The 13,482-nt window shown below is 39.1% G+C and overlaps 1 protein-coding gene across 1 annotated transcript in view; it reads left to right on the top strand.

The window, feature by feature from the left end:
• Positions 1–13,482, top strand: part of LOC126157384 (cilia- and flagella-associated protein 52-like) — a 239,410-nt gene that overhangs the window by 205,553 nt on the left and 20,375 nt on the right. Inside the window, exon 11 of the mRNA XM_049916371.1 lies at positions 328–565. Coding sequence (XP_049772328.1) covers positions 328–565 — 238 coding nt within the window. The remainder of the gene's footprint in view (positions 1–327; positions 566–13,482) is intronic.

Below are 13,482 nucleotides of genomic sequence, written 5' to 3'. Positions count from 1 at the left end.
TAAGTGATAGCTCAAAATACATTGTCATGCAACTGATTAAAATAACAGCTGCATAATGTGAGCAACTAGTGTGAGTTGACAAAGTGTTTAACACAAGTTAAGAGATAAAGTTTTCATGATTTTTCTAAACAAAAGCAGATGAATTTTGACAAGGACATTTCCTATTCCTGTGCTTCTGATAATCTGAGGTGAACTCTTTCTAATTACATCATTTCTGATGAAATAGTAAACGATTTTTTTATTATCTTATTGAACATTATATTCATCTGTACTTACTAGCTATATTTTTTCTAACATTAAGTGAAATTAATTTTCTTTTCCTTGTAGGCATCTTCACCACAAACAATTTTTTTCAGCAAATGCTCCATTCTTATGTGCACGTTATATTCCAAGTGATGTTCAGATCATCACAGCTGGTGCTGACCATAAGATTCGCTATCTGGAAGTTTTTGATGGCTCGTATATACGCGAACTTGAAGGATCTTCAGCTGCTGGGATGACATCTGTTGATGTTTCTCCTGATGGCAACTACATTGTCACAGGTAGCTGTGACATGTATGTCAAGGTATATATATATATAACTCTTTGCCTTTACAAATGTCTGCTTGTGTTCTGTGTATGTGTGGATGGATATGTGTGTGTGTGCGAGTGTATACCTGTCCTTTTTTCCCCCTAAGGTAAGTCTTTCTGCTCCTGGGATTGGAATGACTCCTTACCCTCTCCCTTAAAACCCACATCCTTTCGTCTTTCCCTCTCCTTCCCTCTTTCCTGATGAAGCAACCGTCGGTTGCGAAAGCTTGAATTTTGTATGTATGTTTGTGTTTGTTTGTGTGTCTATCGACCTGCCAGTGCTTTTGTTTGGTAAGTCACATCATCTTTGTTTTTAGATATATATATATACATATATGTATACTTACAGATTTTTAAATTTAGGCATTCATATGTAATTCAGCACTCAAATTTTATTTTTGTTAAGAAATATTCAAGTAATTATCCCTACTTGTATACATATTTACCACTCTTTTACTCACACTGTGCACTCACATATAATCTTTCTCATATATTTCTCAATTTGCTAAGACATTTGAATTATATACAACCAAAAACCTAAACCAATGACTTCTCACAGAATCTTTTTAAAGTAATTTCTATAATAGTGCACAGTCATCGTGTCAAACAACATTTCATATTCAATCTGGATGTAGAAATACTTTCAGTATGAAAGCAATTATTTTTTGTCTCCAGGTTTCATTTCAACTATGCCATGGTGTAAATTGCAACATCTTTGTTGGTATATTGGCCGTGTGAAAAATGTCAACTATGATTCAACACTCAAAATATATAAACATAATGAAAAATATGTATTAATTACAAACATGTGTATTTTCAAACAGCTGGCCGGTGTGGCCGTGCGGTTCTGGGCACTTCAGTCTGGAACTGCGTGACCGCTGCGGTCGCGGGTTCGAATCCTGTCTCGGGCATGGATGTGTGTGATGTCCTTAGGTTAGTTAGGTTTAAGTAGTTCTAAGTTCTAGGGGACTGATGACCACAGATGTTGAGTCCCATAGTGCTCAGAGCCATTTGAACCATTTTTTGTATTTTCGAACACCTGTGTTGGAATCAATAATCAGATATCAGAATTAAGGAACAAACACAGAGAAGATTGCCATTCAATGTGGATTATAATAGGGGTTACATTTTAACTTTTTTATGTTCCGCATTGTTCTCAGACAAATATTAAGAAATTCTTATTAATAGTGAAAGCTTTCACAAAATTAGGGAGGCTCAAATTCTAACTTGTCTGCAAATTTGCAGGAAGTCTTCTATAAATTATGCAACAGAGGACTGAAGTTAAGAGTATCTCATGGTTTTCATAATCATAAAAATTATTATTGTACAAAATAAGAGTAACATCGCATGCAGATTAATTCAGTACAGTACTGGAATTAGGGTGGTTAATAAAGCAATTGTCACCGGGCGCACTGTTCAGGCAAACTCATTTATAATGAACTGTTTATTGACTGACATATTTACATTAATAAAGATCAGTTTCTTGTCAAAACACCACAATCTCCATATTCAGACACAGGTTTTTACATGGATTTTTTGTAGACCTTCAGTATCTCCTGGATTTATCATTTCTCAGATTGTGAAATTTTGAACAGTATGCTGTTAATTATCAGTAGCATCACTTACAATAATAAGAGAACTTCCAAGGGGAAAGCACTTGCTCCTCATTGTCAATTTCATGCAGATTTGTGGTATGTGGAGGGCCGGATAGAAACGAAAGGGACAGTAGTGGGAGTTCCTTTTTTTATTTTAAACTTTTAGATTAGTTACACTGCATATAAATTGAAACAATGCTCAACATACTGTATTTATTTTCATAAAAGACATGTAAAGGAAAAGCAGATAAAAATTTGGGATTGAACATAAATCTCCAGGAAGGGATTTACTGTAATGCACACATGAGAACTTCACAAATAAAATTAGTCTCTTTCATTATTTTACAGTTGGCGATTTACATATACTGGGTGATGTTCATCATAAAAGCAGGGGAACTTATTGTTTACCTACAATTGACACGGGGTTGCTCAAAGCTCAAAATGAAACTAATAGAAGTCCTGTATGCTTTAATTACAGTCATTTCTTGGAAAGTTATTTGCAACACTATGTTTTGCTCTTCCTTTTCATGCCTTCCATGAAGATATTAGAAAATACAATATATTGAGGTTTATTTTAGTTTATTTGCAGTATAAGCAATGTAAAAATTCAAAATGAAAAAAGTTTCTGAGTAGGGATTCAAACCCAAGACTCTCACATTACCATTCGGTACTCTGACCACTGTGCAAACTGCTGTGTGGCAACTACACTAACATGTCTTGACCAACCCACACGAAAAATGCCATTTGTTCTAAATGGTTGGGCATTTAGAGTTCCCACTTCTGTCTCTTTTATTTCATGCCAAGCCCTGCATGTACCATACATTTGGATGAAACCAACAATGACAAGTAGATGCAGTCCACTTGTTGGTGTTACCAGAGCGCACTTAGGTTGTTTACCTTATTATTTACTCTGTATTCAGCAGGTTTCTGTAATTTTGTACTCTGTAAATGTATGAAGACAAGAATAACAATACTGACTTTACAATGAAGTTTCATGATTGAGAAGTAACACTGTCACCTGTTTCAACATGATCATGTGACTATTGAAACATCATTCAGTAGTGTCAGCTGTCAGGCAGTAGAGAATAACTTTCTAATCCTTAGAGTGAATTACTTAGTGACTATTGTTCTTTTAGTGTTAGAGTTACATATTTCTGATATTACTTTTGTAGCCTTACACATGCCCTTCATGATTATTATACCTAGTGCAATAGTTCGTGTATTGTAAGTTTTCAAGATTAGTTTCTTACATTTTTATCCCATAAATCTAGCCAAAGTAGATCGTTATTCTTTCACCACTGGATATGGTTATGAGTGTGGCTGGTACAGGAACTTGACGGATGAGTTGTTACCTGCTGCCTGAAAACATCTAGACGCTGTCTTGGAAACTTTTGACTAGAATTACATTATATGGCTGCTGTGAATTGTGCTGTGGAGGAGTGGTCACTGTCTCCTGTTGCTAAAAATGCATTATTGAGCTTGCCAGTTTCTTTTGTTGCCAATGTCATCTGCAGAGGATTCCAGTCTGGTGACAAACTGTCATCTGATGCTGGGCCATGCATTGTACCTAGATATGCACATTTTGCAGGAACAGTTTCCTTGAGGAAAAAGGCTAAGAGGCTAATCACACACTTCAGATGAATGGGTTTGAAGCATTGCCTCCTGATGCCTCTGACAATGAAAGAATGTCAGTGAGACAAGAATTCCCTTTGCATAAAGGGGACACTCCTTTGTCAATTTCTGGTTAGTTGCAGACATGAAAAAACTGAGATGTTTGTTACAGACACTTTGAATGTTAGTTGCACGGTTGCCCCTCTTAAGAAAACAGTATTGTGGAAGGAAGAGAATAAATGTACATTAGTTCTGTATCATGGAAGGAATTATAAGCCAGGTGTAAGATGCTATCTTGGGAATAACTGAAAATGTGAGTCACTTTCTGTGGCAACAGTGAGGTCTGTCAACTGGGATCTGATACTGTTCACAGTTCTTTCCACAGACTGATAGAACTGATAAAGACAACTAACTTCCTTCACGGAATGTCAGAACAGTTGTTGATTTGCAGCACTGTTTTAAGGACTCATCAGGGTCCACTGCTCTGGAGCTGAGTAGAGTCAAAACAAGAGTGGACTTTGTCTGTGGAATAATCAAATTGTTTTACAGTAGAGGCTTGTAGAAAAAAGGAAGTAAGGTTGCAGTGAATGTCCTGTGATGAAAAAAATTATTACAGATGATTAGATATGGATGTGGAAAGAAATCAGGCATTTCCTATTTGGAGGCACCATGATGGCATTCACTTCAGTCAACTCAGAAAGATGGTAGAAAGCCTTTATCTGAATCACAAGGGGTTTTCATTTCTGCCCCTCTTGAATGCAAGTCCCATGTCTTAACCACAGCACCATCTACCTAACTGGAAGATGTTTAGTATTACTCTGAATAAGCCACTTGTGGACTATACACCAGACCTGATCACTCAGAGGGCATATCACATATGAAACACACTTTATCTTAAGTTCAACAAAAATCTAGGATCATCAAATCAAATCCCACTATCTCAGAAAAAAATTACTAAACCCATCAAATGGGAAATGTATATATAGACTTCTAAAATCATTATCAGACACCTGCTTTGAGTAAAAAGTCTGGTAGCCCACATATGAAAGAAATATTTCAGATCTTCTAGCTACAAAAAACGAAAACCTATCAATTTTATCAGGAAAGAGGAGATCATGATAGTGTTATAGTGCGAGTGGTCACCAAAGGGGAAAAAATAAGGATACTACCAAGGAGATGACTTGTGTTGGTTGAATGAGTAGACAGCCCCTAACATCCTACCTAAAATATAAACTGAAAGCTTTTGCTCAAACATGAGAAATATGGAATGAGCCCAAAGTCATTACCCATTGTAACCCATTGATGCTAATAAATGACTATAGATGTCATATGAATGTATCAACAAAGATGGAAAACAGTTCAAGAAAGGATGTTATAAAGAAGCCTGCAGTTTCAATAAAGTACTCAGTTATTTCAGAATTCCAATTCTTTGTTTTGTCTTCAATTAGGTTATGGTGGGTAGCGACTTTTGGCCCACCCTGCATAGAACAGTTGTGGTCAAAGTTCAGTTACATAATAAATCAGTCCCTGTGTAATGATGCACCTTATTGTAAATGTAGTAAAACACATCAATGATTCACCTGATACTAATTATTCCCAGTGGCAGCTTGTGAGTACAGATTTTGGTTGTACATATATTTTTAGATTCAGATAAAAGAGTGTGAAATTAATAGCATCTGCTGTATAGTAGTTATGCTTATCAAATATTTATACAACCACAGCCACTATCAGAAATAATAAACAACAGTAATAATAATAATAATGTGCATAACTTGTCTCAAAAAAGAAAAAATTGTTTTTGTGGAATTTTGTTGCATAATTAAGTACAGATTAGGGCAGGAACAAAATAACATTTAAGCTTCCATTATTCTGTTTTGCATTTTTGTGTAAGTGGGACTTTTCATGCTTTTTGACTTTTTTGAACGAATGTGTGAGATCCATAAGGCATATACACTCCTGGAAATGGAAAAAAGAACACATTGACACCGGTGTGTCAGACCCACCATACTTGCTCCAGACACTGCGAGAGGGCTGTACAAGCAATGATCACACGCACGGCACAGCGGACACACCAGGAACTGCGGTGTTGGCCGTCGAATGGCGCTAGCTGCGCAGCATTTGTGCACCGCCGCCGTCAGTGTCAGCCAGTTTGCCATGGCATACGGAGCTCCATCGAAGTCTTTAACACTGGTAGCATGCCGCGACAGCGTGGACGTGAACCGTATGTGCAGTTGACGGACTTCGAGCGAGGGCGTATAGTGGGCATGCGGGAGGCCGGGTGGACGTACCGCCGAATTGCTCAACACGTGGGGCGTGAGGTCTCCACAGTACATCGATGTTGTCGCCAGTGGTTGGCGGAAGGTGCACGTGCCCGTCGACCTGGGACCGGACCGCAGCGACGCACGGATGCACGCCAAGACCGTAGGATCCTACGCAGTGCCGTAGGGGACCGCACCGCCACTTCCCAGCAAATTAGGGACACTGTTGCTCCTGGGGTATCGGTGAGGACCATTCGCAACCGTCTCCATGAAGCTGGGCTACGGTCCCGCACACCGTTAGGCCGTCTTCCGCTCACGCCCCAACATCGTGCAGCCTGCCTCCAGTGGTGTCGCGACAGGCGTGAATGGAGGGACGAATGGAGACGTGTCGTCTTCAGCGATGAGAGTCGCTTCTGCCATGGTGCCAATGATGGTCGGATGCGTGTTTGGCGCCGTGCAGGTGAGCGCCACAATCAGGACTGCATACAACCAAGGCACACAGGGCCAACACCCGGCATCATGATGTGGGGAGCGATCTCCTACACTGGCCGTACACCACTGGTGATCGTCGAGGGGACACTGAATAGTGCACGGTACATCCAAACCGTCATTGAACCCATCGTTCTACCATTCCTAGACCGGCAAGGGAACTTGCTGTTCCAACAGGACAATGCACATCCGCATGTATCCCGTGCCACCCAACGTGCTCTAGAAGGTGTAAGTCAACTACCCTGGCCAGCAAGATCTCTGGATCTGTCCCCCATTGAGCATGTTTGGGACTGGATGAAGTGTCGTCTCACGTGGTCTGCATGTCCAGCGCGAACGCTGGTCCAACTGAGGCGCCAGGTGGAAATGGTATGGCAAGCCATTCCACAGGACTACATCCACCATCTCTATGATCGTCTCCATGGGAGAATAGCAGCCTGCATTGCTGCGGAAGGTGGATATACACTGTACTAGTGCCGACATTGTGCATGGTCTGTTGCCTGTGTCTATGTGCCTGTGGTTCTGTCAGTGTGATCATGTGATGTATCTGACCCCAGGAATGTGTCAATAAAGTTTCCCCTTCCTGGGACAACGAATTCACAGTGTTCTTATTTCAATTTCCAGGAGTGTATTAGTTAACGGTCAACTTCCAGGCTGAAAATCAGACATTCTTATGTTGTACCCATACAACAACTTACACGTATTGTAACTTTTCTTTGTTCAATGTTTGCTTGTAGTCAGGCTTATTTAATTTTGTCACTTTCCAGTCAGTGCATCTGGTTTGGGAGAGCTAATTCCTTTGCAGCTAACTTTTTCTGGTAATGTTCTTTTCTGTTAGCACATACAACATGTTCAACAGAGTTCATGTAACCAATTACAGCACAGTAAACAACCAACTCCAATCACATACTGCATTTGTGAAAGTGATCAAATTCAAATAGTACAGTCTACCATCATTGTCACTTGACTAGAATACAAATGAGGTGCTGACAAACCATAACAGCCAAAAGCACACTGTCTTCGATCCCACATTTAAGTGAATATCAAAGAAACCATTGAGACAGCTTTCTGTGAATGTTCATCTATACAGTGTGGGCATACAGCATAGGTAAACTTGAGCCACCATAAGACCAACAGATGCCAGAATCATGAATAAATGCTACAGTCTCACAATAGTTGATTATGTTCTTTATGGTTCTCAGTGCCTCAAATGGATTATTGTATGGTAAAATCCAAAACTTAATATACATGACTCATTCAGAATCTCACAAAGTAGCTTTTTCTATCAGTACAACTGTAACATATACTGATGTCCCATCTAATTTTACTGTATAGTGAGTGAATTGGAGTATTTGAGTAGTGAATGGGGATAGGTCTGCTGCAGTGTGCTACCACCTGATGGCATTGATGTAAGCTTGTAGTTAAGTGGTAAGAGGAAGGACTAGGTTTGCACGATGTGAACTGTGCACATTGTTTATTGAGTCTATGCATTTGGCCCATAAGGCAATTACATCATGGCAGCTGTCCATGTGCAAAAACTCCTTAAAATGTGCGCACCTGAAGATATGTGGTGACCCTGATGCCAAGTTTCATAGAGTCTAGAGGAGTAGCAATGAAGCATAGCATGGTAGATTTAATGCCATTTATTTCAAATTACTGCATCTGTATTATGTTTAAGAGATTTCAAAGAAAAATAACCAATAAATCCGCAAGATATCAAGAGTTGGGGTGATCATGAGCTCTTGTGCACTTACATAACAAACACCACTGATTATTCCCTTAGAAGCTGTAACTGATTCGCTTCTCATCATAGTGAGATGTCACAGTTATGATCCATGGAACATGGAAATAACTGTCACATTATCCATTCAAAAGAGAAAACAGAAAAAACTTAAGAACTACTCATTGTAACCATAGGAAAGGTAATACATGCAGCCTACAACAATTTCGACAGCCAGATCTTGGAAAAATATCTTACAGAAAAATCCAAGAAAATTCCCATAAAATATAATGTCAAATAATGGATCTAAAGATTCTATCCAATCAGATTAGTCTGACATTCAAACTGAAGACAGTATTAAATTCTGCACTTAAACATGCATTCACTGCTTGGCTACGCACTAACTCACCAGTGGATGGTATTGAAATAAACACTTCCTGCACTAAAAGGAAATGAAAGTAATGAAAGTGAAGAAAGTTCCAGATAGTAATGGAATTTCTTTTACAGTATCTGTCAAATAGACTGCAAATTAGCACAGTGAAAAGTCCCATGTGACTGTAGAAGAGAGGAGACCACTCCTATTTTTAAAAAAGGTAAAGAACAAATGCACAGAACGGCAGTCCAAGATCCCTAAGACCAAACTGTTTCAGAAGCACAGAGATTCCGGCAGGTAAAGTGCGCACTCATACACTATGTGATTAGAAGTATCTGGACACCTGTCTGAAAATGACTTACAAGTTCATGGAACCCACCATCGGTAATGCTGGAATTCAATATGGTGTTTGCCCACCCATTGCCTTGATGACAGCTTTCACTCTTGCAGGCATACATTCATTCAGGTGGTGGAAGGTTTCTTGACGAATGGCAGGCCATTCTTCATGGAGTGCTGCACTGGGGAGAGGTATTGGTGTCAGTCGGTGAGGCCTGGCATGAAGTCGGCGTTCCAAAACATCCCAGATGTGTTCTGTAGGATTCGGGTCAGGACTCTGTGCAGTCCAGCCCATTGCAGGGATGTTGTTGTTGTGTAAGCACTCCACCTCAGGCTGTACATTATAAACAGGTGCTCGATCGTGTTGAAAGATGCAATTGCCATCCCCGAATCGCTCTTCAACAGTGGGAAGGAAGAAGGCGCTTAAAACATCAACACAAGGGGTGCAAACACCCTCCATAAAAAATACAACCACACCATAACACCACCGTCTCTGAATTTTACTGTTGGCATTACACACGCTGGCAGATGACACTCACCAGGCATTCACCATACCCACACCCTGCCATTGGATTGCCACATTGTGTACTGTGATTCATCATTCCACACAATGTTTTTCCACTGTTCAATCATCCAATGTTTGTGCTCCTTACACCAAGCGAGGCATAGTTTGCATTTACCGGCATGATGTGTGGCTCATGAGCAGCTGCTAAATCATGAAATCCAAGTTTTCTCACCTCCCACCTAACTGTTATAGTACTTACAGTGGATTCTGATGCAGTCTGGAATTCCTGTGTGACGGTCTGGATAGATGTCTGCCTATTACACACTACAACCCTCTTCAACTGTCAGCAGTCTCGGTCAGTCAACAGATGAGGTCGGCCTGTATGCTTTTGTGCTGTACGTGTCCCTTCATGTTTTCACTTCACTATCACATCGCGAACAGTGGAACTAGGGATGTTTAGGAGATTACAGAAAGCTAGGCTGAAATAATGAGTTTCCATGTTATGTTTACAGCTGGCACCATATCACAGACAATAGAGATTTGCATGATGTAGAGCCAGAACCAGTTGGGACATTTGAGTGGCATTTCTATGATGAATGATGAGTCTCACTTCTGTTTGTAATGGTCAGAGTGATGCCAACTGTCTGTAGAAAAGTCACAGGAAGCAGCAATTCTCAAGACCCATATCTCTTCAACTCCTGGAATCATGGTGTGGGGATCTGTTGACTATGGTTCAAATGGTTCAAATGGCTCTGAGCACTATGGGACTCAACTGCTGTGGTCATCAGTCCCCTAGAACTTAGAACTACTTAAACCTAATGACATCACTTACACCCATGCCCGAGGCAGGATTCGAACCTGCGACCGTAGCAGCAGCGCGGCTCCGGACTGGAGCGCCTAGAACCGCACGGCCACCGCGGCCGGCTGTTGACTATGATTCAGCAGCAGTGATTAGGTAATTGTTACAGAGAATTTAAATTTTCACCAGCATTTGTCAAGAATGGTGAACCCTATAGTCATACTCTTCATGACCTGGGTACCAAACAAAATAATCCAGGAGATTAATGCAAGACCCCACATTGCAGTTCTGACCGAAAATGCATTGAGGAATGTAGGAGTCTTTTTCTTTTCTGTCCATTTCCTTGGCTTGTCACCCAAAGAGTATGTCTAGAATGAGATGAGAAGATGTCTACTTTTGTAATAGCCCACAGCCAACAATCTTCATGAGCTAATATGGCATGTGTTTCAGGCATGACAAGATATTTCTCAAGATGACATTCAGAAAATGTTTGCTTCTGTATTATAATGAATATGAATTATGTATTTATGTCCATGGGAATCACATCTCATACTAATTTTAATTAATGTAAATTTAATCATTTAATATCTTTTGTGTGAAGAACATCTCCACAAAGAATGATGCTACAAGTCTCTTCCTATTTGTATCAGTGTAGTATACATCAATGTGAAATGGAGTGAATACTTGAAATCTGTAGTAGAGAAGATAAATGTGAGATGTATTTTTTGGAATGATTCTGGGCAGGTGCAGTGTGGCTATATAGGAAACAATATACAAAATGCCAAAGTCCTTATTGAGTATGCCTGACAATAGCCATTGAAGGAATACAGAATCACACAGTTAGGATCATAACAGACAGTTATTGCTAGCTAACATGACAGTGTAACAGAGGTGCTTGGGTTATTCAGATGTGAATCTTTAGAAGAAAAATGGCATTGTTCTCAAAAAACACTCGAGAGTAAATTTAGAGAACAAAAGATAAAATACAGGGAGCTAAAATATTGGTTAAAACTTTGACTGAAGCAAGACTCCAGTTATAAGGGAGTCAAAGGAGGTAGTGGTTGAGAAGAGAATGAGATAGATTTGCAGCCTTTCACTGTTTTTATTCAATCAGTGCATAGGGAAGTCTAAAAAGGAAATTAAAGAGAATTTTAGAAAAGAAGTTAAACAAAGAATATGAATCAAAAGTTTAAAGTTTTTCCAGTGGCACTGTAATTCTATCATGTAGCAAAGACCATGATAGGTAAGTTGCACAGGATGAACAGTCTCTGGAAAATAGGCTATAACATAACATCACTAAAAGTTAAACACAGGTAATTGAATGGAGTCAAAATAAGTCATATTATGCTGGATGAATTAGATTAATAAATGACATGCTTGAAGTAATAGACCAGTTTTGCTAATTGGGCAGCAAAATAACTAATGGTGTCAAGAAATAAAGAACATATGAAATCTGTCAGTAGTAAGAAATGCATTTCAGCAAACGAAAAATACATTAGTATTTTGTATAAATTTAAGTGTTAGGAAGTATTCTTCAGAAAGTAATCGTCTGGAGTGCAGCTTTATATGGAAGGGAAATAAGAGAAAAATACTTTTGAAATGTAGTGCTACAGAAGTATACTGATGATTAAGTGAGTAGATTGGGAAACTGATGAAGTGGCAAGGAACTGAGTATGATGATGGAGAAAGACTGTATGGTACAATTTGATTAAAAGAAGAGCTAAGTTGATGGGACACATTCTGATGCATCAAGGAATAGTTGATTTGGTATTGGGCAAAAGATAGACCTGTGTGTTAGTATGTATATATGTGTGGGGTGGGGAGGGGCAGTTAAAGATGTAAAGGCAGATTAAGAGATCTGCATGTGATGAGGAATGGAGGAAAGTGTGTGTTGGGAAACCAGTTGTAGAGGGAGACCAAGGATTTACTACAGCAAGCAGGTTCAAGTGGATGTAAGGTGGAAGAGCTATAAAGAGACTTAAATGGGAGAGACTTGGATAGAAAGTTGCATCAACTCAGTCTTGGAGTGAAGATTACAGCAACGAGGAGGAATAGAAACCAGCAGAAAAATGCTCCTGTGTGAGTGCTAAAATGATGAAAATGCTCTTCTTTAAAAGACTATAACAGGAAAGTGGGAAACAATGTTCTGTCTTCCTCACCAAAAATTTTGGTGATTTTGATGTGCAAACATATTTGTACTCTTTTCACACAGAACATTCTGAATTCTTTTACTCAGTCTCTCTTAGCAGTTAAGCCTTCATATTCAGCATCTCCTCCTCCTACTCCCATTTATTTACATTATATCACATTGCTACTGTCTCTTCTCTCACTTACACTGATTCCTTTTGTCTTTCTTTCCCACTCTACTGTCTCGATCAAACCTCAGCAGCTCAAAAATTCTGATATCCAACTTACTTTTTTCCTTATACTCATGTGTTTAAAATTTGAGGAATTGAAAAAGGCCTGTTACAAAGATACAAGAAACAAAACAATGAATAGTGAATAGTGAATAGTGAATAGTGTTTTATTCGTCTCATAACATACAATTTCTAATCATATGATTAGTGTACAGGAGACACGTCAAAAAATGGATAACACAACTTACGCCTAATTGGTACAAAGAATTTTAACATTAATATAAACTTTTATTTTTCTTTCCTCCCTTTTGTGAAGGACAGCTACATTTACACACAAGACTATATGTAAATTTATCCTGCTCAAATGTTCAGTTCATCCTTCATGAATTCCTCAACAGTGTAGTAGCAGCGTTTGACAAGTATATCATATAGCTTTGTTTTCAGTGTCTCTAGGTTCATACTCAGAACATTCTTTCCTTTTAGCTTGTTATGAATTTTCATTGCCATATACTGAGGAGACTGCGCATATAGGTTTAACCGATGAGTGGGAAGCATGAAATTGTCTTTGTTTCTTGTGTTATATGAGTGATGGAAACAGTTTTTCTCGAATAACTCTAAATTGCTATGTAGAAAGATGATAATATCATAGATGTATAAGGAGGGAACTGTTAATAACTGTTGTTTTTCAAATAGTGGGCGACATGATGTCCTTGGATGGGCGGTACACATGTTCCTTATTATTCTTTTCTGTAGCTTTAGTATGCGCAATATATTGCTTGAATTTCCCCAAAAAATAATACCATACCTTACAACTGATTGAAAGTAGCTGTGGTATGCAATTTTCCTTGTATTCATGTCTGTTGCACCAGCTA

This window comes from Schistocerca cancellata, chromosome 2, assembly GCF_023864275.1.
Source record: "Schistocerca cancellata isolate TAMUIC-IGC-003103 chromosome 2, iqSchCanc2.1, whole genome shotgun sequence".
In the NCBI taxonomy this organism is placed as follows: Eukaryota; Metazoa; Arthropoda; class Insecta; order Orthoptera; family Acrididae; genus Schistocerca; species Schistocerca cancellata.
The sequence above is the reverse complement of the archived record's forward strand: the minus strand, read 5'-3'. Positions and strand labels throughout refer to the sequence as shown.